The sequence below is a fragment of the Blennius ocellaris genome (assembly GCF_963422515.1).
Source record: "Blennius ocellaris genome assembly, chromosome: 12".
Taxonomy (NCBI): Eukaryota; Metazoa; Chordata; class Actinopteri; order Blenniiformes; family Blenniidae; genus Blennius; species Blennius ocellaris.
This window is the reverse complement of record NC_137661.1, coordinates 21,915,708-21,942,778: the sequence shown is the minus strand read 5'-3', so window position 1 is coordinate 21,942,778 and position 27,071 is coordinate 21,915,708. Positions and strand designations below refer to the sequence as shown.

At 40.8% G+C, this 27,071-nt stretch overlaps 1 protein-coding gene across 1 annotated transcript in view; it reads left to right on the top strand.

Annotated features, from left to right (window-relative positions):
* kank4 (KN motif and ankyrin repeat domains 4) overlaps positions 1-27,071 on the top strand; it is a 77,586-nt gene that overhangs the window by 34,100 nt on the left and 16,415 nt on the right. Inside the window, exons 2-4 of the mRNA XM_080506257.1 lie at positions 19,409-19,481; positions 20,173-23,637; positions 26,825-26,918. Of these exons, the coding sequence (XP_080362383.1) occupies positions 19,463-19,481; positions 20,173-23,637; positions 26,825-26,918 (3,578 nt within the window). The 5' untranslated portion in view covers positions 19,409-19,462. The remainder of the gene's footprint in view (positions 1-19,408; positions 19,482-20,172; positions 23,638-26,824; positions 26,919-27,071) is intronic.

Here is a 27,071-nt window from a genome sequence, read left to right as displayed (position 1 = left end):
CTGTTGCTATACAATGCCAATAAACAAAGCTTTCCCCTTTGGTTGCGTTTCATCTTCCAGATTAGTTTGACATTCGGGCTTTTTGGAGATAGGGAGCCATGGAGAGTGTCAGGGAAGATAAGACAGCGGGTGTGACATGCGAGAAGGGCTGAAAGCCAAACTTGAACCCTTGAAATGCATGGAAGCCCAGAAAGCTTACTCACAGCACTGCCTCCTTCTGCAGCCCTCCGTTTTCTGCTTTTCCCTCACATTAAATACAAAATATTGCTCTCCTCAATGCTGCTCTCCTCACCTTCTAACGATAACAACAAAAAAAATCAGTGGGTAGGAATAAAAAAAAAAAAAAAAAGCCAGAGTCCACGTTCATTTTGTTTGCGTATTACTGGAACCAGATCATAACCAAATTCCCATAAAAGACTGTTTATCTACCCAAAGAAATGATTACCATTGTTATCAGCAATTATGCAAATCCCCAAAGTCGTCCACAACATGTGGCCCCAGTTTTTCAAAGCATTTTGTTTGAATTATAAAGATTTATGTACATGCTATCTTGTGGTTTCCCCTTTTTAACTGAAAGGAAAACATTACATTCACACAATTGAGTCCCAGAGGGCAGATAAAAATGGCTCTGCTCTGTGTGAGCAATAGTCAGTGGTCTGGAGAAAGACTGTATCTTGTATACAATTATGTTATATCTTTAAACCTCTTTTTCTTCTCAATTGTGCCTCACATCTGGTTCATATGAAGCCTACGAACGGTAATCATAACATTTTATCACATTACTCTTGCGGCATAAAGCCAAAATGAATGGATTTAACCCACTGTAGCATCAACACACCTCTGACCCACAATGCACCGCTGCTCCACCTCCTATTTTCACTTACGTAAGGAGAGATTCCTGGGAATTGTTCAGACAAGGTCGCAACCCCATGTAGCTTCCCGTCAGACTCAACAAACTGCCTGCACTGAGGAAACTGATGCAGCCTCCTGCTTAACACTGATGTTTGCCACTTTTACATCGGGGAGACTGAAAGAACACAATTAAATCAACAGAGAACAAATGTTCTGATGAGAATAAAGACTCATTTATGCTGTGCATACACGAATGTGCAGAAAGTGTTCTGCCCATACTGTGCATTCAGTTTGTTAGTATTTCCATCGAATTGCAGCTTATAGATTTTTACCAGTGGAGTAGTAATGCCAGTAAGTGTGAGCAGAGTTGAGATTACAGTGTAGAACAATTGGCAGGAGTGGCTGTGTGATGGGATGTTTCTCGAACACCCTTGGTGTGTACAACACTGCTTCTTATTGAACGTCTTTCCCCGTCGTCCTTAGGTGGATTGAATGCCAATGGCTCGTTCCAACGTATTGGCCACATGACAGTATTGGGATGTTTCACCTGCAATGTGACAGACCGCAACAATATGAAGTTAGCGTGTGCCTGTATATGTTTTTTACAGCTTACATGCTTTCCCTGGACATATTTCTCTGAGCAGCCACACAATCCAAACCCATACTGTATATATTTAGAGACACATATATACATGTGGTCAAGCTCATTTGGGTTTCAATTTGTAAAAAATCTAGCTGTTATCAAATTATGTTTTTTAATTATTGCAGTGTTTTCCAGCATTATAAGGCTATTCAAGAGACATTATACCTGTTTGTTCCTTTCATCATAAGTTCTTAATTTGATAATATTCCATATTTATTAAATCATTTCATTTCTTGCATCAATTTATAGTGATGTTGCGTTTGAGTTTCTGTTTGTGTATGAACGACATCACCAGCAGAATTCTTTTTTTAACTGCACTGCAGTAAACATCTGATTCCCATTGTTGGCCATATATTACTGTATTTGTTTACACTGGTAGTTCACAGCTCATCTTATATATGAGAGGATGAGATGCTCTGGCTCTCAGTTCTGGATGTTGTTTAGGCTTCTCTGGCCTCAGGGCAGATTCATGGTCAGAAATACACACAACTCGCTGTCAAGTGAAAGAAAAGTACAAGATGCAACCCTCATACAGTGGCAATAAATCAGCAAAACAAGCACATAAACCATCTTTATGGTTCTCACTGTGCCCTCTTGCTGAGGTTTCTTGGATGTAGTGATAATGAGTGATATTAGAGCCCAGCCTGTAGTCTTTCGCCCCCACACATCAGCTAAAGTTCAGGGCTTCAAGAAGAGGCTGTCTGTGGAAAGAGCTGCCTGTTTCAGAGTTGTAGATTATGTGAGTTATTTGTGTCAGAGTTTTAATAACTTTCTGAGTTATAGAATGTATCTCAGTTCTTGAATGCGTCAGACTTCCAGGATGCGTCCGAGTTTAAACATCTGTCCCAGTTCTAGAATACTACAGGGTTCTAGAATGAGTGACAGTTTTAATATGTTGCAGTGTGGTAAAGTTTTGGTGTTTGTCACAGATCAAAAATGTGTCACAATTGTAACACACTCACTTATTGAATTTAGGAGTATTTTAGAATATCTTCAAGTATCGTAAACAAAAATGTGGCTACACTCTCATTCTCCATCTTATTATTTTCCATCGTTCCTTCTAAACCTGACTGCCACCTTAGAAAACCAGTTACAGAGTAAAATTGATAGACACTAGTACGGGGCCTTCAGAGGAATGACTCTGACTAAAGTCCTTCACTTGTTCTCCTCACTGCCACAGACGGCAGCAATTATTTTCTTAGCGTTGAATATTCAGGATCAACACAACAACTGATAACATTGAAAGCCATACCACAGTCACCACAAACATACGTGCAAGCAAATTACTACAGTCCGACTGAGCTCACACAACTACTGCTATTGCTCTCCCGTTTGAGAGTTTCACCTGTTCTGCTCAATGTTGTTATTGACAGTAAGTGGGCGGAGTCAGTCATCATTGAATCCCTAAATGAAATAGAATACAGTCCTTGTCTTTTGCGATTGGCTTAGAAATGCGACCCTTTTCACATGATGCTTATTTATTTCCTGGCTATTTTTTTCTAACTAGCTGCAGTTACTGGTGACTGATTGATTACAATAACAAATTAGTAAGTTACTATTAGCTATGTTGCTGCATGCTTCTGACGTTTGCGATAAGTAACAGTTGGAGAATTCGTAATATTAGCCAAAGCTTTATTCTCCACAGTACCTTTGATATACGTATGCTTGTGCCTGAATTATCTGAGCTAATTAAACTATCTTACCCCCAATACATTAATGCCTGATTGACTTTAAATGATCACATTAAAATGTCTTCAACACTGTTTAACCTCCAACCACCATCACGTGAGAGGCCATTCTGTGTCGCGTTTGCATGTTTTCCTTCCGCCTGTTTCTCCCACAGTCCAAGAACCATGCCTTTAAGGTTAATTGGTAACTTTAAAATTTTCCTGAGTTGTGTGTGTGTATGGTGATCTGTCAATGAGCACTTTAAGCTGAGTTCACTGGGAATGACCCTGTTAGCTGACTCAGTAGATGAAGCAGTATAGAAGACGAATAGAGGGAACTGATAACTATAGTCAATTAGTCATTTTCAATAACAGGCAGTGTGAAACACTATATTCTTTCCACATCATATGGCAGGCCAACATTGTCTCTCTCTCTCGCTCATGCACAACACTCGAGATAGCTCAGATCATTTCCACTTGAGCAGTGAGGTGTGTGCCTGTGGTCACTTCAGTGGGCGTCTGTTTCAACGTATAAACAGTCTTTTCCCCGCCTGAAGGTCTTATCAGCAACCAGCCTTCCTCAGGATGTCTGTCAGCCATACCTCCGCAATACACACACACACACACACACGCACAGTTTACAGTGGAAAATTGTAGTAATAGCTCGATTTACTGTTTATTTCCATCTTAAAACTGTCCTAGTAAAGGATATTTGATGGTGTCACACTTGAACCTGCAGAATTCGTTCAAGTTTTTATGAGGAGTCGGGGTACACCTGCATTGAGGAGATTTAGCCTGGGAATGATCGCATTATTGTTACTGCCTCATTGGCCATGACTCATACTGCATCCCGTCCTGTAGGCGTAACACAGTTTTCACTCTTTGGATCGTCTATTTGTCTTCTGATGTGGTGGTTTGTGTTATCCTGGGTATGTCTCAGTCAATAAAAGAGCTGTGCTTCATTTCGCTCCTGACTGATTTGGGGATTTTAACCTTCATATTATGCTGCTGCCCTCTTTAACTCCTCCAGGAGACTCTGACTCATACTCACCTACACACAAAAAGCTTGACCAGAGCGAGCATATTTTCTTGTGATAAAAACTCTCTTGTACTATCTGCCAGCCATGTAGTCATAGTGTGTATCTTTGAGTGTTATTTTTGGACATATGGAGTTTCCTCAAAGGAATGAGAAAACATAACAAATGAAAACAGAAAATCCAGGAGATTTTTTTTCTTTTTCTTTTGGGGGAGTTCTTGCTGTGTTGGGGCTGCAAGGTCCAAGACTATATATGGACTGGAGCCTTGATACTGTGTGTGTGTGTGTGTGTGTGTGTGTGTGTGTGTGTGTGTGTGTGTGTGTGTGTGTGTGTGTGTGTGTGTGTGTGTGTGTGTGTGTGTGTGTGTGTGTGTGTGTGTGTGTGTGTGTGTGTGTGTGTGTGTGTGTGTGTGTGTGTGTGTGTGTGTGTGTGTGTGTGTGTGCGTGCGTGCGTGCGTGCGTGCGTGCGTGCGTGCGTGCGTGCGTGCGTGCGTGCGTGCGTGCGTGCGTGCGTGCGTGCGTGCGTGCGTGCGTGCGTGTTCGGGGAGTGATGTATGGTTTCAATTATATGCACAAACAGAGGCCTTAAATGAAATATCTAAGCAAAAAAAAGAAATGATGGGGTTGTAAATTAAAACCATTTTGAAAAAGTCTTGGGACCATTCTCGTATAAACCATGTGAACAATGACAGACACACTGTAACTCAATGAAACACTAGTCTTAATCGATGCAAAAATGTTTTTTATTTCTACTTTTCACATAGCCTAAAGCAGAGCAGGGCTTCATTTATGAATAATTACTTCACTCGAACTGGATCGGGGGAAAAAAATCTGCCAAAATATATTTTTTTTCATATTTTCTGTATTTCTTCACTTTCCCCATGACTTTCAACTTCCTTACATATTCTCTCAGTTGACATTCAATAATTTAAAATGCAACTTTGAAGCATGTTGCTTTTCAAAACACTTCCAGATTTGCATTTGGCAAATCGGCGCTCACACATGTGAAAGACAAACACATTTTCAGACCAAAGCGTCATTTCCCTGACAAAATCAACAGTACTCTAAAACAGAAAACTTTAATAAGTGAATTATATCTAACTTTTTCATGCTCCTGCTTGACTTTAGGAAGTGAACTTTTATTAAGCTTATTTCCAACAGGCTCCAAGCTGCTGGATATGATGCCAATAAAAAACAGTTCATTCATCTATCTATTTAGGTTCAGGCATTTTTTTTTTTTAACACCCACTCAGACACACACGCACATACACTGTAGACTGTTCTTGTACAGATAATTGTGTGTTGCAAGCCTTGGCATAAATCTCAAGCTGCCACTGTTCTAAAATGGTAAAATACTGCAAAATTATGTTGCAAGACAGAACAGAGATTTAAACTTAATTGTGGCTCCCATAGGTGAGACAATTTTTCAAAAGATTCATGATAAGTCAAAATATTTGACAGTGTAACTGGATTCGAGGTGTTTTTGAAGAGAAACTCACATAAACTCAGGTAATGATGAGTGATGCCTGCAGAGCCATGTGGTGTTCAGTAACCATCAGTTATAATTAGATACTGCATATTACAAATACTTGTTTTTGCAGAAGATTTCTTTGTAACTTCCCCCAGTTGTGAAAACATTCTCCGTATGACTCCAAGCTGTTATGCCGAACTGTATGTTTATGAGCTGTGGAGTGCAGCGGTTCAAATATTTCTGTTTTCACACTTACACGCATGTCCAGGCACATCTCATACATTGACAAAGTCCCATGATGCCAGACTTTGCATAAAGCTGCCTGTTGTTATTCTAACATGTTAACTCTGGAACGTAGACATGGCTGATCTACACTTTGTCTTTTACTCGCACTCATATTTGCCGCCAAAATGAAAATGTTTTACCTTCTGAAAATCTATAGGGCCAGATGGAGATCTCCAATAAAATTCTCCTCATGCTGTTGCGTCTTTTCAGGGCTTTTATTATATTACATTTTTTTTGTTTATTCCTGCTGGTCTCTGATCACTATCCAGCTGGCCAGATGCTTCTACATTTGGAAGTTTCTCAGACTCGAACTGAGGAGGCATCTATGTGCTTTTTCTAGCTTTATGAATACACACATAAGGTTTTAATGTAGTAAACAGGTATGCGAGACAGGTTTCTTAATGTTTATTCTCATTCAGTTGCAAAAGAAATGAAAATGTATCCTATTTGGGAAAAATAACATTTCTTAAATTATGTCGGCTGGGCTCACACCTGCTGTTTGTAAATCGACCCAGTTTGTCTTCTGGAGCGAGTGCATGCAGCGGGGTTGGTGTGAAAGTGACACTCTGGTGCACTTTAAAACAAACAGGTTCATCTCATTGTGGCTCCAGCTTTACTGTGGTGCCGCGCAAGTGTGAAAACAAGCACACCAAAGTGTGCACATGCCTCCCGACACAGATATAGTCTACCAATGTGTTGGCGTCTATGTTTGATAAAGACTTTGCAGTTAATCAATCTGCACCTCCTCCTGAATTGTGCAGATATCAGCATTTGGTGTCTGTCGTATAGCAACATATATTTGGATCTTGGATTTATTACAAAACAACACCTGAAATTAACGAGACACACGAATAATGTAGAGGTACGTAGCGCTACATGACAGCGTATGCCCAGTGACCATGTGCCACCGAGCATTTCGTCCAGAACTTTGAACTGCACTTAATAATTTATTTATTATATCGACATTATCTTTCACACTAAAATCGGCACCCTGGTCCACACAAGCATGTATGAAAGAGCTGAGAGATCATGTCTTTTTAAAAATACAAACATATATCTGGATTACTAGTCATTATAGTGTATTTCACAACATAATGTTTGATATTACCTCCATGCAAGCAGGCTTTGTTTTGTTTTGGGGTTTTGTTTTTAAATCGAGTTTAAGCGAGCATGGACATGATGCCGAGCTGGAGGCGGCAGAGAATATTGAAAATGGACTGATCAGACCAAGAGCCGAGGCTGAGTAGTTCAGAGAAAAGGGGAGAGCAGGTTGAGATAATTTGGAGAAGTGCTGAAGAGATATAGTGGCTATAATGATCAAAGCATGCCGGAGATGGAGATCCCAGGCAGGGGATCCCCGAATAGAGCAGATGAAAGACCACGAGGAAGGCGTATGCTAGGTACTTGTATAAACTTCCACTTTAGTCAGGTCTCATTTGATTTCATTGAAGATACACGCCGCTGTGTTCTGTGTTGCATTGTGTTTTGAGCTTGTGCATATATGTATGGAAAACATTCATTAACATTTAACACATACAAAACTTCTATTTCCTTTTTTCATTCTCAAGCTTTTTTATTCCTTGTTTTTTATATGCGACATGTTTTGTTCGACAATAAGTTTCATCCAAAAGTAGTTTTTTTTTAATCTACTCCATTCAACAGTTTTATCATTTTGTCTTTTGAGAGTAGCAACACTGTGGACATGAGGAAATATGTGTTTTGTGCTCTGAAATGGTCATTGTTTCATCATCTTGCTGCTCTTGATAATCTTGCAAATCTTCTCCCTCCATTTCTCAAGCCAGGATTTCTGGTATAATATCCGTAGATCAAGTTATTTATTTTAGCTTAAAGAATCAGATTGTCAATGTATGCTAAATGAAGACAGTATTAATATTGAGCTTCACTGAATGTTCAGGCTGTGCGGCTGTTCTTTTACTGAATGCGATTTCCCGTCACGTTTCAGGGTTATAGAGGCATGTGGGTCACTTCAGAGAGATGAAGGGACTCGCTCTAATATCTCACATTACTGTAGGTGCTGTACAAATCCACCGGTCGATTCCATGATCCATCTTACCCTCAGTCCTTAGCATGAAAGGAAGATCTTCTCTTATGCCAGACGCTTAGCAGCAGCCAGTTACTGCCGGTGCAAGCTATACAACGATAGCTTTTCTCAGTGTTTGTCTTACTGTAAAAAAAAAAGGAAGGTGGATTGACAATGTTTCACATGAACAGATAAAGAAAAGACAGGAGGAGTGAGACTCTGGAGGTCCTGGGGGTCCAAGGTGCGATGTGATCCCTCTTGACAGGAGACTTTTCACGTGACGGGCAAGAGAGAAGCTTAACCCTCGAGGCCGCATCACACCCTCTTTCAGTCCGCTGCTTTAGATGAAAGGATGGAGGAGCTGATCTCATGCAGTGTGCTGGGCTTACATGGAGGGAGAGGAAGGTTGAGGAACCGAGGCTGTGAACACTGCCATGAGTTCCTGTCTGACAAAAGTTTCTTGCTTGTGAGATTTGACTTGATTTTGAATTCCTCAGATACAAATCATTCACAGAACCTGGCAATTTCAGCCATTCTTAAACTTAGTATGTAATTACCAACTTGAAAATGATGACACAGTTATAGTGCAAATTAGCCATTAAGCTTCCGGCTATGTTTCAATTCACATTTTTTGAAGAGACACATGGTGTTGCTGCACCTTTTTGTGTCTCCCTAAATATTTCAGGCGCTCTGAATTTCTCGCATGTGAGTCCAGGTGTGAAAGCTCTGCTGTGTGCTTGATGCCAAGCGGTTAAAGGTGGATGTTTGCTCCTGAAATGTGCTGCACACACTCAGCAAGAGAGTCTCAAACTCTGGTCTGATGAGTTGGAGCTGGAGCAAGATAAGAGATCGGACCCATTAGCTTGGGCAGTTAGCCTAAATAAAGGCAGTTAATTATTTACCTCATTTACACTATAGAGCCAACAGGGCTAGCCAGGGTTTAATCATTAGCCTGCTTTCTGTTATTGAGCCAGGCGTAACTAACTGCAGCATTTACTTGCTAAATTTCACAGAGATGATATCTCAGTGTTGTCGGTCCGGGAAAGTATTTTTGATTTAATGTGGCACCTGACCTGGTCAGAGTCTGTGTGGCCCTGTGGCGCAGCACAACAGGGGGTTGAATTCAAGTCCTCCAGCAACAATTAGACCAGTGCATAGTGGCAGTTCACTGTAGGGCAGGGCTTATGCCTGCAAGCTGACCGCACAGACGGTACCACACATGCACACACCACAGAAATACACATGTATGGTGCGACTTATCAGATGATGCATGACGGAACACAGCATACAAAAACATTGCACAATAGTATAGAAATTCTATTCTGCTCTACTCTATTCTACTCTGTCTGCCATGCGGCCATTTGGACTTGAGGAAACCCAAATCCTTCAACACTTCTGCACACTTACAGTTGTTTCACTATCAACACAGGCCATGAGGGTCATTTTGTGTGTGTGTGTGTGTGTGTGTGTGTGTGTGTGTGTGTGTGTGTGTGTGTGTGTGTGTGTGTGTGTGTGTGTGTGTGTGTGTGTGTGTGTGTGTGTGTGTGTGTGTGTGTGTGTGTGTGTGTGTGTGTGTGTGTGTGTGTGTGTGTGTGTGTGTGTGTGTGTGTTCTGTTAAGCCTATCTCTCAGGATGCTATTTTTTACTGCAGCAGTTGGTTACAGTGGACTGACTCGCAAATCTATCATAGTAAAATAGCTCTTTTCTCTTCTCTTCTCTTCTCTTCTCTTCTCTTCTCTTCTCTTCTCTTCTCTTCTCTTCTCTTCACCATCTGTCAAAACGTCGCCCTACTCTCACACCCTCCTATTTTCCCATGCTGTTTTTCTTCCTTAAGCTGAGGTTTTGAGAGGACAGGGTCAGTCCAGTTGCACTTGCAGAAACATGAAGGACAGAAGGTGATAGGTGCTCCATGGCAGGTGAGAGTGAATTTAGCACTCGCAAATTAACTCCCGTTACCCGATTATTTTTGTTTTGTTTACTCATGCCGCCTTAATAATTTTGTCTCAAACCATTTTGAAAACAATTTTCTGTTGCTATTCCTGTGCTTTCATCTGCCATAATTCCGTTCCATTTTACCCCACACTGCTCATTTTCTCTCCTTTGATCCGCTGCGCATCTCCTCTGTTTTTCATACACTCCCTCTTTTGTGAGTCTATTTTTGCAGGTTAGAACATAGGTCACATGTGCTTGCAGGGGATGTGTGAGCAAAAAGTGTGAAAGAGGGAGTGTGTGCATGTATGTGAAGTCGGGAGCGGGAGAGCTGTGATGTTTATGTCTGGTTGCTGAGTGTTCGTGCTCCCCACACAGCTCTGGAAGCTGACAGTGGGCAGGCTGCACGCATTAACGCTTGCACACACATGCAACACAGTGAAATAGAATTAGCTGATTTTCTACAAGTCGCCTGAAGCTTGTTTATCTTGGCAGCGATGTGACCATCCTATATGTATGTATGGGGTTTTTTGTGTGTGTGTGTTTTTTTCACTGTGTGTAAGCTGAGCTGGAAGGTTGTCATCATGCTGAGATCAATAGAGTGTGAATTTATGATTGTTTGTGAGTTCTCCTTTCTTTAGAATCAGGCCGCTTGGCTTCCTTTTGCTACTAGTGTCGGACAAACTTGGCATCATCGAGAAAGAATCGTGCATTTATGCCCATATTTGCATGTGCTTGCATGCACAAACACCTTACTTCTTGATCGGCCAGCTGTACAGTTCCCTGATTCCTCTGCTGTTCATGGTGTACATGGAAAGTAGTAATTAATGAGCATGGTGACTCATATTTATTTATAACTCTTATTTATGTCAACATGTGGAAAGACACATCGGCTTAGACTCCTTACACTGTATGTTTGAATATTTTATCCTCATTTGGTGTGTGTGTGTGTGTGTGTGTGTGTGTGTGTGTGTGTGTGTGTGTGTGTGTGTGTGTGTGTGTGTGTGTGTGTGTGTGTGTGTGTGTGTGTGTGTGTGTGTGTGTGTGTGTGTGTGTGTGTGTTAAAGAGGGTTGTTTTTCCTGTCCTATCAAATATAAGAGGATGTGTTTTTTTTTTTATATTTCATGACAGCATTGCAAGTGATCTACACCTTTTCCCACCTCCACCGCTTTCTTTTTAAAATCTTTTCACAGGGTTTAATCCTACCGCGCTTTACTTCATAGCCTCAGATTTTCAAATGCTTTAGTTTTCTGACTAAATTCACAGTCATGTTGCTTTCTTCTTTTTTGTTTTAACATCTATTTTCTGCCCGTTTCAGCACCTTTAACATCTGCAGCTGAGACTCAGACGGCCCAATGCAAATTGCCTTCACCACCTTCACTCGCTTCCATCACTGGAAGTAGCCACAATGCAAACACAACCCCAAGTAGAAGAGGTTGGTTGTGTGCTCTAATGAATAATAAATGACATGGCACTCATTCTATGACTAATGAAAGAAGGCAGCTGCTGCTTGTATTGGTAAACCAGTACTGTTTGTAAAGCTTCCTTTTCAAAGAAGGAAAATATTTTCATTCTCTATGTCAGGGTGTAGAGAGATTGAGCAAGAGATAAGAAAAAAAATAAGAAAACCGTTCTAGGGAGGGTGTGGCATGGTGACTTATCTGTTGTTCAACGACAAAAGACAGAAGCAAGACAGAAGTGAAACCATTTCTTCTCTTCATGGGCTAAAGGACAACTAATCATTTTTGCCACATGTGATGACAGCATATAATGTGGATTTAATTCAGGATGGTGATTTCATTAAAATACGATTATTGTTTGTATTTTTGTTGAAAAGCACAGTCTTCTCCAAACTCACTTCATAATATTAGCAGTAGGAAAAAACTAAAGAAAATCTGACTAATGCAAAGATCAGCAATAGTGGACTGAAAATATTTAGCTTTTAATAGCAAGAAAAACTTCTAGAAAAAGCCACTGAGGTGAAAACCATCTGGCTCCTGCAGCAGTCACATAATTGTTGCACTGGATGGACAGTATTGTTTTATGACATGCAGTTAACGCACTGTTTTATACTCACACAGTTGCTCATTCAGTGAAGTCTGCAGGTCAAATAAACACACATACAGCTATAAAGAAATAAAAGCCACTGAAAAACTTGCCAGAATAAGTTAATTTCTACTATAAGATTAACCCTTTAAAAATACGATTATAATTTAGATGGAAAATCTCTACCAAACTACACGAAACAGTGCATGAATTCTTCAGCCATATACTGATGTTACACATCTAAATAACCAGGAGAATCTCAGCTACGTTATTCATCATTTTTACATGGTCCTAACACAACTCAAATATAAAATCTATATAGCGTAAATTTGTCAACTCACTCACCCAATTTTGGACGTTAATGTTTTTTTTCCCTTTATGACAAACACACAATCTATACAACCATGGAAAGAAGAGACTCTGAAGCTTGAAACCACTCATCAATATTTACATTTTATAATTGACCTTTGTCACTGAAATTATTGCCTAAATGGGATTAATTTCTTATGAATTTAGTAGAAGATTGAATCCAAACTATTGATGAATAATATCTCCGTCTCCATAGAGAACATACAGTATATTTAAATATATACAAAACAATAATGTCTGCTTGGCATGTTGTGTCTTGTCATTCATTGTAATATTGCCGGTTTTCTTTATACTGAAGCTTCTTATTCAGCTGCAGCTTAATGAAACAGAACTAAAAATACAATTGCAATTGCTGTCATTATGAGTTCTGCAGTCTGTGAGAAGCTCCCTGCTGTGAAGACCTTTATGAGAGTGGTCTGGTGCGTGTTTATGGCAGTGCTGGTCCTTGTCTGTCAGTGTCAGGCTTTGTGTCCTGAGACATGCCCGTTGATGGTAGAATAGTGAATATATACCCATTTGGTAAATTCAGCAACAAAATAAAGGAGATCATTTGTTTTTGTGAGCAAAATGGTGTAAATGATGCAGAGCATCCATTTGTTCCGGTCACAGTCCAGTTTATTTCCAAATTGAACAGACAGATGAAGATAAAGTTATCTTCCACAAACATCCCGCACATTTCTGAATGAAGCAGAAACTGCTGGCTTTCTCTTTCATTCTGTTACAACCAATATCCTCATGCAGAGGCAAAGCAAAGTGACAACTGAACAATACACAGACTTAAAAGCCACTGGTTTGTGCCTTTTGGTCTCTTTGTTTTCTCCTGTGTAAGCATAACTCTGAATTGTTTGTCCTGAGCCTAAAGGGAAACCATTTTAATTTACTATTCAGAAAGAGAATTTAATATAAGCTTGAATTGTGTGGTGAGAAAAAAATACTACAGTTTTCTGGTGTTTGTTTGTTTTGGCTTCTGCAGATATTCAACAACCATCAGTTTTTCCCCACATTTCTTCAGACATACTGATCATACATCTATTTACATCAAAATGCTTGTTTCACTCAAGGACAGGTTCATTATTGAGCTATTCTTGACATTTCACAACCCATATTTGCAGTTTCTCATTTAAAATACGCCATTTAGACTTGCCTGTAATGAAAGAGTAACCTACTCATTGCAGCCTGCTGGATAATTTTGCTTGCGTTTAATGAAGCCTGCAGACAGAAGTGTTTCCTGTCTCTCGTTCTCTCTCTGGAGTTGAGAGCCAGATGTTGTTTCACACAAAGGGGGGGGGGGGGGGGGGATGTGGTCTCTGATGAATACAAACACTGTCAAACTGGACTTGACTAGATCATGCTGGATTAGGACTGAGAATAGGAAATCCAGTGGATGAACTCAAATGAACGTTAGAGACTGAAATGTGGAGGATTAAAGGTAAATTGGCCCAGCAGATGTACTCGAGTACGACAGTGTTTTTGTAATGTGCTACATAGAGACAGAAATAATCTTACACTGGAGTGAGATGGTCTGGACTGTTCTCAAATAGCTCGTGTAGAGGGAGAAGAATTGATCTCTTCCTGCAGAGCACACAGACTAAGCTCTTTGATATCGGACAATATCTACCAGCTTCGTCTCTATAATGGACGCTCGCCGTGCTTTGCCATTTGATCTGGTTCAGTAATCATAAACTTTCCTGTTCCCAGACGTTTTGTCAGTGATTTTTCTCAGTCTTGTCAGTTCATTGCTCAGGAGCATCTCCGCTCTGCAGTGTGTCATGATACAAAACTGTTATCCACAGCTGCAACCCGCTAGATTGAACTGATTGTTGCATCAGCTGCGCCCCTCACTCATGCTTTGTATCATAGGGGATGCTTCTATAATGGGACACAGATGAGAAAGTAATGGGTAACATCAGATTTGATGAAACCTTGTGGAAACAAACATGACATGGCTGGTTTTAGCTTTTATAGCAGCAAAACATTTATTGGGTGTTAGCTAAATGCAAACACTAAGTGTCCAAAAAAAAAACAAAAAACTGAGATGTATTTCAGTCTAACGATAATTATCCTATCCTGAGTTTCTGATATTTTGTTCAAAGTAAAGATAATTGGGTCATTTTTAGGTTTATTTGATGCATTTTTTTTTTTTTACAGTTACAATGAGACACTTCTTGGTGCTGTGCATTCTCAGTCACAGTAAGTTTTAGGGCCTGTCCACCCGAGAACACCGTTTCACATAAACCCACCGCTTGTGGCCGATCATCCACACGGTGCAGCATTTTAGAAGCTTGAAAGTGCTTCTTTTTAAAACAAAAAAACACGGGTCCCAGAGTCGGGACATTTTAAAACGCTAGCTCTGCTTTGAGGTATGGTCGCGCAAGACGTGCATCTGTGGAAAATGATGATGTCGTCGCCAGGTTTGCAGTGATGCCCGCACTTACGAATGATTGTGGGGTTCGTGAGGTATGACCTCTCCCACTTTAGACAATAATCATCCAAACCTCATAGGAATGAATCAGCACACTGTAAACCCGAACAAGCTCACACAACTCAAAACTGTTTGTGTAACAGATTACACAAGAATGTTTAAGTAATGTTGTTAAATGTTTAAAGATAAATATGTAAATCATCTATTTTCTATTAACTTAAAACACAGAGCTGATGTACACTTCAGTTTTGAGTCAAGTCAGTGCACATGCACAATACTTTAAAGTATAACACAGAGGAATACACTCGTGCACGTTTTCTCCTTTTTAACGTGGTAGAACGTGACACACAAGAGAATAGAGGGGATCTTGAAGACATAACGGTAAAGCTCCCTGTGTATGCATGTGATGTGTGCATGGCTGCCACTCCCATCTCTGCCTTCTTTTCACTTTTTTTTTACCCACTTTCTCTCTCACATCCACCCACCTCCTGTCCCCTGCTCGCTCTCTCCAATCTTATTTCCTGCTGGTCTGTCTTCTCTCCAATCCTGCTCTGTGTCATAATATCAGACTAATTCAATCTCCAGTACACAGGCTCTCCACTGTAATGACCCGTGACATTCAATTAATGCTTCTTGGTAGGTTAGGTCAGCTGTAATTGTGTGTGTGGTAGTGTGTGCGTGCGAGCGAGTGTGCATGTGCGTGCGTGTGCCATGGATGTATATGTGTGCATCAGTGAGTGCATCTGAGTGTGGAATATTACAAAGATATTAGGCAATGTGGCTTTATGCGATAGCTGTGCATAATATCTATCTATCTATCTATCTATCTATCTATCTATCTATCTATCTATCTATCTATCTATCTATCTATCTATCTATCTATCTACACACACACATTGGCTAGGTCTCTTTTTTACTTTAAAATATCAGCAATAAGCAGGTATAATACTTAATACTGTAGGTATTATAGTGTAGATGAAGTTTCCATGTTGATGGCTTATGAATACCCCGAGCTGTCAGTATGAGCTTATTTACTGTAGTGTCATTGCCCTGGTCTTCCAGGCTTCACATTACCGATGTCGTCGCCTCTCGACCAGCTGTCACGTTTATTGGATTGGTGTTGAGAGATGGCCGTATGTTTTTTAAAGGAGTTACGTGCATGTGTGAGACGCAGAGTGAAGCTTCTGTTCAAACACAGTGACTCAACTGGACTCACTTATGAGCGTAACGTAATGTCAAACACAAACAAAAGATGACTAAACTAATGCTGACACACACACACACACACACACACACACACACAATTTTGGACACACGCAGCTGTGGCTTCTTTTTAGCGTTGTGTGCGCCTGTAGCAAATACTTTCAATTTGGATTAGCATAGCCTTTATGAGCTTTCAGCTCATAGTCATTATGACTGTAATCCAGTTTGGATTGTGCATCATCACTGTCAGCACAAGCTCCCAGAATTTAATTACTAGACTAACCTGGATAATCTGCGAGTTACCACACTGAAATAACACTGAATGCATGTACAAAAAATATGCAGCCCGTTTATAGCCTGAAATCATGGCTCACCATTTATGATAGTCATGTGTATTACCCTGCACAAGCTCTCCAAATGTAACATGATTCTTCTGTTGCTCAGAGACATTCATTAGCTGCGCTTGCATTATGAACATCTTTAATTAAAAGAGGAAACTTTCGAAAGCTCCTCTTTAATGAAAGGCAGGTGGCCTCTGTCTCGTTGTCAGTTGCAGTTTTAGAGCTTGATGTTTCTTTGTTTCCTTCTTTAAAAAAAAAAAAAAAGATATTTCATAAATTATTTGGGAACATTCTGAAAAAACCAAACATAGATATACAAATATTCCTCACTGAAAATAGAGCTTCAATAGACAAGTTATATGTTAACTGTTACAGCGTGGCTCTAGCTCAGTTTGTTGAGGGGTCATCTATTAGTTGCATGGTTGTGTGTTTGATCCCTCATCCCACCCAACCAGTGTCATTGAGCAAGGCAATGCAATCTAAAAATACAAATCAATTTGATGTGTTTGTGTAAGTGCCTGTGTTTGTGTGTCCATCCTCACACCAGTATGCGTACTATGAAAGGTTGTTTTGTTTTTTTTCCACTGTGTTAAAGGTTTGTATAGAAAGCAAAGATAGATTAGCAAAATATTTATCAATCCTGTCAATTCTTTTAGTGCTACTACCCTCTACTTTTTTTTAACCTCTCCACTTTAATCGCTCCACTCATCCCTCTTCTCCGTCCCTTGCACCCATGTCCCTCCCCCATTCTCTCCTTCTCTACCGCTGCCTCTCTTTTTCAACAACGATCTAATTAAGGGGGGTTTTGTTGCCTGCCCACTGTGTATAATTGCCAGTGGGGTCTTCCTGTACTTCGTTCAACAATTACGAGCCACATTCTTCAGTTCCCCAATTCAGCTAATTAAGCCTTGAGGACAGCAAGCGGATAACGGTGGCATTAAGCACCCCGAGGAGCCAGGAATGCCTGAGCATCCTCTCCCTCCTGGGACCAAGGCTGTCAGTCAGCTGATCTGTGTGTGTGTGTGTGTGTGTGTGTGTGTGTGTGTGTGTGTGTGTGTGTGTGTGTGTGTGTGTGTGTGTGTGTGTGTGTGTGTGTGTGTGTGTGTGTGTGTGTGTGTGTGTGTGTGTGTGTGTGTGTGTGTGTGTGTGTGTGTGTGTGTGTGTGTGTGTGTGTGTGTGTGTGTGTGTGTGTGTGTGTGTGTGTGTGTGTGTGTGTGTGTGTGTGTGTGTGTGTGAGAGAGATGGAGACAACAATCCCGCTCCAGGTCACACATTTTTCTCTTTATTAAGGCTCGATCTGTGAAAATGGGACAAGGGCCAAACAGAGCTTGTCACAGTCTCTGTCGAGGTCTCCGGGTGGAACCGGCTTGTCATTTTGATTGATTACATTGCCAGCTCATGTAATGCTTGGCTTGCAGAATGTCACACACTCAGCGCTGCACAACATACACAACTGCCTGCCCCTTGCCCAGGACACATACTTGAAACTACTGTACACAGTAAAATAAATGTGTGGTCATTGGAACGCACAATGTGTTTATCTGAACCTGTGTCTGTCAACAAACGCTTAGTAGAGTAGGTCTGCGGCGCTGGTGATCCACCAACTATAGAAGTGAAAAGGCTTAATTATTTCCCTAAAACTGCCTCACATGTTAAAGTTGGGGCCCAAACACTTATTACACCACAGCTTGAGGCGCTTCTTGCAGTATGTCTCCACCATACCGGATATTTTCCCCAATGATACAAATTTGCACAGAAATAGTGTGAATAATGTGTGCCTATTTGCTAAATGGCCTTCAAGCGTATATTTGGCTGTAGGGGCTTAACTGTTCATTCGTAATATGGATTTGAACTGTGCAATTCACTCAGAGCTGGGCAAATTGCCTGGCTTTTATTATTAGTATTGGATATTTTATTAGGAAGCTTTACATAAGCCTTTAAAAGTTTTGACTCTATGTTCCGAATTGTTTTCCATCCCACTTTCCGACACTCTGCAGTAAGCTTGCTGTAAAATTAAAAGTGCTCTCCTCTGGTATTTTGGCTTCTCCATCTGGAACAAATGATATAGAGCTGCACCAAATGTCCTTGCCTGTGTGGCTGTCCAAGACTGGGCTGTCTTTAAACAACTCCTTAAATTAAAGTTAATTAAATTACGTTAATGGACAACATGGCACTGGATGTGCACCTCACTGTGTGAATGTTATTGGATTTTGCTTGATATAAGTTAGAACACTGACATTATGTTTCCATTACAACAAGGAGCAGCCACTACTGATCTATAAATGTGAGATATATGAAATCCATTATTTATTTAGTTATTTTGTACTTTTTTTTTTTTTTCTTTGCTCTGTTATGTTTGTTGTTTCTTTGTGTTAGTTTATCACTGTTTTGTTATGTACCCACGTGTCTGAAATGAACTGAAAAAAAAGATAGAAATTAACCTAAGAGCTGAAATACTACTTCTCACATCAGTGCAACCATCTCGACTGTTATCTCTGCTGTGCTTTAAACAACTCAAAGGGAAATGGCATTAAATATGTTGTATTTTATTGCAGTATTAAGATCACAGCAGGTCCTTTTGATATCATGTTGGTTTTAATGTTCTCAAGTGGGTTGTATAAAAAATATATTGTTTTATTTACTTTCTGCAAGCTCCTTTGTTTCAGTTTTGGCTGCTACTGGTAGTTTTTAAAAGCCAATTATTTGCTGTAAATTTCTTTTTACACTATCATATTAAGGCTAATTTTTCAACGGAATTTTAATTGATTGACATGGACATATCTGTCTTCCTGATATTTTTGTCGCCTTGTGAACAAAAATTGCAAGTTAAATCTGTTCCAAATGAAATCACTTCTTTTTTATGTGTAAGCTGTGACAAATATTAAGGAAATGTTGGAAAATAAGTCAACCTTTCATGTTTCATGACTTTTTTACAACATCATGTACAAACACCATCCCATTTGTGTTTTGATTTAATTTCATGTTTGCCATTTTATCTATATAAATACATGGCTGGGATTTTTAACATATTTGAATGCCACAAAACACAGCCAATCCTGACATAAGTTTCTCACATTGCTTTCTCATTTCTGTTTTATTCAGGCTGCAAGCTCCAACTGTAGCAAATACTGTAGATGACTGATAACTCGGCCTCCCATGATGGACAAGAAAAGTGGTGAGTGTGTTTAAACAAACCCTTTGCTTCTTTTCACTTCCAACATGTACAACAAATCATGACCTTTTTCTTTACAACAGTAATAGCAAAAATTTGTTTCATAGAACGAGAGTCATTACACAATACAATGTCTGACACAAAAGGTGAAACATTTAGTCTGGTGCTCCTGCACGTTACCAGCTAGGCCCTTATTTCCTTCAGGTGATAACCGGCCCCTGTCTCATACTGTATTCATGAGCTGACACAGCACGAGAAGCATTTTACATGCTGATTAGTTTGTTTTGGCGCAATCGCTGCATGATAATTACTTCTCAGTAAGTGATAGGGTTTTACATAATGAAACACCATGTGCCTGTCGCAGCACAGCCTGCCTATTCTATTCAAGTTGTTGAAAAGGAATAGCAATAATGATAATCTGTGATGTGATCCACATCAAGTAATTGCACATATTTAGCCGTTCAATTTCAGCTTTTATTAATAGCACTAGCAGAAGCAGCAGTTTTTATTGTGTTATGTGCAATAAAAAGTCATCTATCTATCTATCTATCTATCTATCTATCTATCTATCTATCTATCTATCTATCTATCTATCTATCTATCTATCTATCTATCTATCTATCTATCTATCTATCTATCTATCTATCTATCTATCTGTCTATCTGTTTATCTAATTTCTTTAAATTCTTTGCAGCCAACGGCTTTCAGACCAAGGCCAGTGAGGGCGGCATTCAGAGGAAGCAGCTACCCTACTCAGTGGAGACTCCCTACGGCTTTCACCTTGACCTCGATTTCCTCAAGTATGTTGACGACATTGAAAAAGGCAATACCATCAAAAAGGTGCATATCCAGCGCAGAGTGAAGGGCCCACCCAAATTCAGCACATTACCCAGAAACTTCAGCCTTCCTGGACATGGAGTCAGACCGGCCCCTAAGGAAAAAGACAGTACATGGTCAGGGACATCGACCCTCGGGCCCAAGCCCAGATCACGGGTGACAGAGGTCCAACAGATATTTGACTTCAGGGCAAGTGAAGGGGGAACTTCTGGTCAAAGCAGTAGAGGCACCACCAGTCATGGAAGTGCCTTTGTTACATCGAAACCCAGAGATGAAGTTGCTCGCGGTGTTGAAGACAAAACTGTAGGGATTCAAAGTCGGCCAAATCTGCTCCGAGCATCAAGCATGCCCATCACCCTACAGCAGCGCAAAGGTTCAGATTCGAGCAGTCCTGACCGCACTCTTGGAACACCTGAAAATGGCTCGACAGAGAACATGTTCCGTGCTTCCCCAGATATTACTGAAAGACGATCTGTTCCTCAAGATCGGACAGGACTTCACCAACAAATTACAGTGGCTCTGAAGCGAGTTCGAGAGCTGGAAGAACAGGTCAAAACTATTCCTGAGCTGAAGGCTCAGATCTGCTCATTGAGGGAAGAAAGGGCGCAATTGCTACTTCAGCTACAAGCCAAGGCTCAAGCCCAGGCTTCCACATCATCCACTAAAGAAGCTGCAAGTCACGATGTGAGGACAAAACCCCAGTTGCAAGGACAAAGGCCTCCAGGAGGGCTCAACTTACCTCTGATGACTCAACCCACTGGAGATTTAAAGGTTTCACAGCCTGTGCAAGCAAAGGCTGTAACAAGGAAAGAGAAACAAGGTGAAACAGAGGCAACAGATTTGACAAAAAAGGGTGAAAGTTCTTCAGCGCAGGGAGATAGGGTTGAGGTGTTCGATCAACGGCTAGAAAAAGAAGCAGTGTCATCAGAAAAAATCGACAAGCAGAAAGATCCACAAGGAAATATACAAGAGCACGCTGTACAAAAGCTTTCACAGGACATTGCAGGACAGGCAATGGCATCTTATGAAGTGGCTGTAAAGGAAGCAGATACTCAGGACAGCTATTCAGCAGAAGAAAGAAAACTTGAAGACTCTGAGAGTATGCAGAAGTTGCAGGAGAAGCTGATAATACTGGAAGAAAAACTTACTCAGGCGAGCGAAGAGCTGGAGAGAACGAATTCTCTTTTGAAAGAACAATTGGAAGAAAACAAGGTAAAAGAGGAGAAAATATTACAACTGAGTGAGGGAATGATAGTAGAGATTGGCACTGCAGAAGTACATACTCGGCCCAGACGAGAGAGCATCGACATGGGAACAGTGACGGAGAGAGTAGATTTTACCAACCAAGAAACAGAGACAGACTCTCCAGGTACAGTCGATAAAGGGACAGACACAGATAAAATATGCATTGAAGTGTGTGTGCCCAAGCCAAGGACTGGAAGCATAGATCAAGGAACACTGACTACTCAAGTTGACGCGCATGACCAAGTGACAGAGATGGAAGCTGTGAGTCCACCTCGACCCAGAGCTAACAGCATGGAACGGGGCACGATAACTGAGACGATCATTACTCAGGATCAGATGACCGAAACGCCAGCAGCAGAAAGGGTAAACCAAGTTACGGAAACGGAAGGGGAGGCAGTGACAGACCATCCACAGAGACCCAGAGCCAGCAGTGTAGACCGAGGGACAGAAACCGAGAGGGTGAACACTGTGGACAGGGTGACAGAGACAGAGGGAGCACAAAGAATGGACCAGGAAACTGAGACGGAGGGAGAAAGACGACCAGACAACAATCCCACCAGAGATCTAGGAACTGAGATTCTAGTGAGAGAAAATGAGGACATCCAAAGACAAGATGTGCGTGAAAGTATTGAAGATGGGGGGGCAAATGAAAGTGTTCAGAAAGACAGTGAAACGCTCGTTGTGGAAGTGTGTGCTGAGAGTTCGGCTGCAATTGTTGAAAGCATAGTTGTACAAACTATAGTTTCAGATGTAAGCCAGAATGAAGAGAAGGCCAGTTCAGCTGCTTTAGCAGGAGAAAATAAAATTGAAGTGACTCCGACACAGGAAGACTCAAAATCTAAAGAAATTGTGCCCCTTAAAAGTGTAGAAACAGAAATCATTGAACAGAAACAGGATGCTTTGGAGATCAAAGAAAAGAAAGGAACTGCAGAAGAGGAAATAGTGTGTGTAACAATCAAAGAAACTGTGGTCACTGATACTGTTGTAGTAACAGCGAGTAGTTTGAAGACTGTCGCCCCTGTAAGACCACAGAGAGGCCGCAAACTCTCGGCAGAGCAGGTGCAGCTGTCACCTGCTCAACCTCAGGCTGTACCTGTGCGTCCTCGTAGAGGGTCCAGTGAAGTAGAAGCCCAATCAAAACCCCAGCCTGATACGCTGGTGGAGAGTGCACCTGAGCTTGCACCTCAGCCCACGGACCATGCAGCTGAACCACCGGTAAAACAAGAAACACCAACCAAGGCAGAGGTTGATGATCAAATGCAGCCAAAGAAGACTCCCGAGGAGTCTCAGAAAAAACAGCCTCCAACTAAACCTCCGGCCGAAACGCAAACCCCACCTGTAACATCCAGTGAAGTCCAAGTCAGGCCCAAATCAATTCAGTCCAAGTCTCAAACGTCTGCATCTCGACGGGATTCAAAAGAGTCGAAAGCACTACAAAAAGGTTCGAGTGTATCTCAAGCTCCTCGTCGTGGATCAGGAGAAGCCCAGACTCGCACGACTCGTCAGGCATCGACTGATCTACCTCAGAGCACTCGGAGAAGCTCCGGTGAGACTCAACCACCTCCAAAAGACTCCAGTGAGACGCGGTCACTGCGCAGGGGCTCCAGTGAAGTGGGTCAGCGTCGTGGTTCAAGTGAAGCTCAGGCCTTGCGCCGGGACACCGGGGAGGCCCAGCCTCCTCGCAGAGGCTCCGGGGAGTCCCCAACATCGCCTGCAGCTCTTGGCCAAGTTGTGACTCGGTTAACAGGCCTTCTCGGAGAGCAGTGGGCACAGCTGGGGAGCAGCTCCGGAGCGCAGCAGACGGCCAGCCAACCGGAAAGCCCCAGTACACAGAAGCAGGCAACAGGGAAGAAAGTAGAGGCAGGAAAGGGAACACCTGCCAAGCCTGCTGGGAAAGCAGTGTCTGCAGCAGCAACGGGAAAACCAACAGGGAAACCAGCAGGGAAACCAGCAGGGAAACCCGGTCCTTCCAAAATGAGCTCAATTCAGAGTCAGTTGGTGAGCTCTCTCAGCGTCCTCTCTGCTTTCTACTCTCCGGCCCAGAAAGCAGCTGCTGCCAGCAAACAACAAGAACAAGGTGAGCTTGTGGTTCATTTGTATAATTATCATCTAAAAGCTGCTCACTAACTAATAGTCGAGTCATTGAGCTGAATCATTCACCTTTCAAGTTCATTGAATCACTATTTTCTAAAAGCACAACATTGTATTAGCCATGCCATGTAATTACAACACAGCCCCTTCTGATCTCCAGTCACTAAGATATTAACGTCTACATGTACGGCTCAATAGCCTGAAATATTAATTTCTGTCCTCCCTCCTTCCTCTTAAAGAAATAGTCCTACAGAAAGAAATAAACTCTCTAAGAGCATTGTGAGTATTTCCTGTGCTTCTCCTTTTTAAAGTGAACTGTTTATGACTCTTACACAAGCACAGGTAATGTTTGACAGATTTATACAATCAAACTGACAACAGTGGGGTTTATTTACAGCTTGATAAACATGTTTCAGTACAACCCAAAACAATATGGATACTGTTAAATTATTTAGAAACACTATTCAAGGTCATATGCTGTCAAATAAAGTCTCGTAAAGGATTGCTTTGACATGAAGAAGCATTGATGCTAAACCTCAAGCCACTTGTGTTAACTTTATTATTCATAGTTGGCAGCAATATTTGAAAAATATTGCCTCTCACTGATATCATCTCGTGCTTTGGAAGAAATCTAATGACTGCATATAATAGATATGGTGTTAATGATGGGAAGGCATAGGTAGGGAGATGTCTACTTCCCCTGGCAGTGTATGCTAACACACCTATTTTAGCGTATTACAAAAAAATTATTCAGTTAAAGTAGACAACTTACGAAGTTTCTCAAGCAATACAGAAAAGAAGTTATCTCAGCAGCCCACAATTATGCTGAAACTTACAGAAAGTTTTTCCAAGTCAGAAAGCTAAATAAATGAGCTGAGACGGTAAACAACATTGATATTCATAGCTATATGAGCAAATAATTAGCATTCTTCTACAAAATACTGGGCTTAAGCTATTTAACTAATACTTGTTTATTAAAACACCAAGTGCTGGTGAAATAATGTGGATCAGTGACCTCCATGGGCAAATCAAGCAAATATCGCTGCTTCCCTCACAATCAAAACCAACACCCTCATACTGTCAAGTGCACACATGCATACGTACTCTTTCATCGGATACAAAGTTGAGTGGAATAGACTCTCAAGCACAGGCCCTCGCTCACACATCAGAACAGACGACGCCTCTTAACATTCCCTTGATGTCTTGCTGTTCTGTTTCTGGCCAGGAGCTGGAGTACAGGCTAAGTCTGCTCTCTGAGACTCGTTTTATGTTCACGGTTCATGCTGAGTTCAGCTCTGGGAGTATGAGCGCTGTTACAGAAGTAGCTGAGATATATGTGTTTTTCCTAAGATAGTCGACATTACTGAAGTTTTTCTGCCCACATCTGTAGACATTTGAATTTGCCAGGCTTCAAGTTTCCTATATACTCCTCAAATCACAGAACGGTTGGGAGGCTGCATATGAGTCAAACCAGGCGATTTGAATTAGAAAAAGGATTTGAATTCCTCCTAATTTTACATTTGATTCACAATAGAACATATTAGTTCTGTTGACAATATTAGATAAAAAAAAACCCATGTATTTATTTATTTGGTTATTTATTTATTTATTTATTTATTTATTTATTTATTTATTTATTTATTTATTTATTTATTTATTTATTTATTTATTTATTTATTTATTTATTTATCAATGAAACCACTTTTTTTATATTTAAACATCTCCTATTGTTCCAACCTTTTTGTAATTGTACAGGGAATTATTACTGGAAACGCAAACACTGCAGGAGATCCCTCCCTCATCTTAACGATCTTAAACTCAGGTTAAGCCTTTCAGATCGGTGTGGATGAGCTAAATATCCGAGCACATTGCTGACGAAGTGGGAAAAGAGGAATTCTCACCGTTGTTTTATTTATTAGATGATGGCAGCAGGATGTATTCATATGTCAAACATGTTTTCAACTTCTCCTCACACACTTCATATCTCCTGAGAGACATTTGAGCTAAAAGCATCATTCATCTCAGATGGTGGTCGCTTGGATATTTTTTATTTTTTTTGTTGCTGGTGGTTTTTGGCCCAAAGCCACATCCTTATGTCCTTGCATAAAACATTACAGATCCTCTGCACCATGTCTGCTGTCAGACACGACTAAGACAGCTGGGATCAGAGCCAACAGGAGTCAGCAAAGGAGCCCATGCTGAATCAATTATTGGGCAGTTACATACATAAGGAGGGCTGACAATGTCAAGGTTGCATGGTGTCAATAAGGCATATAATCCTGACCTGTGTATGTTGCCAGAGGGCATACTTTGTGAGCCTCCGATGTGCACTTGTACAGCATAAAATAACTCGATTTTACTCGATAACTTAATTTAGTTAAATGTATTTTTGAATTCAACAGTCTATTTTTCAAGATTAATACAGGCTCCTTAATGTCCCCGTGTTAACGACTTTTTTCGACAGGCACTTTATTTATTTATTTTTTTAAAAAGTGGTTTTCTTTGACATGATACTGGCTTTGTATTGAAAGTATTAATGGCTCCCCTTTCAATACTAACACAGGATTTCCACTTCATTTGATGAGTTGTTCTTGCTCGTAATTGCATCCAGAGGTTTTTCAACATTTTCTCTAAGCGCAGATGCTCTGACTTTCAACCACAAACGAACGTACATGAGCAAATATAAATATAATGCTTGAACAAAGACACACTCAGATGGGCTTATTGCTTTTAGTAAGCCTTCAGACATGTAACTTTAACTGTGGACTGAGAAGACAAATTTACAGCCTCTTCAGAAGCTGTTCAATCAATAGAAAAAGCATTAACAGTGACGGCATTCACTATCCGTATGTGGCTAAACAAGCTTTCCCGAAGGCCCGGGCTCAATTGCTGCAGCGCTTTTGGATGTTCTTATTTGAAAATGATTTAAAATGTCAGACAAATATCATGAAGTCATTTTAACTCCAGTATTTACACATAAACTGTACGGCTGTGTTCACTCTCTAGTCAAGCTACTTCATTTTTATTTCAACTTGCGTGGGCGAGAATTGATATTCAAACAAATACACCTGCACACATTCAGAGATCCACATTTTTACAGGATCTTAATACATTTTTTTTTTTGCCATTATTATAGTTATTTCTCCTTTCTCATTTGTATTTTCCTTCAGCAGGTCTCAAATCTATTATGAAGAAAAACGGTGTTGCTGACAAGCAGGGAAACAAGGGAGCGAAGAAAAACCTCAAGTTTGTTGGAGTGAATGGCGGGTAAGAGTTTACTTTTATATATCCTCCCATCTGTGTGTAATTTTTTGTTCAGTCAGGAATGTGTTTTTATTTACTCATTGTATTTATATTGGCGACTCAATGCTGGGAGGGGCAGAGGGTGGAAACGTGTGGAAAATTGCAACAGAGATCTTA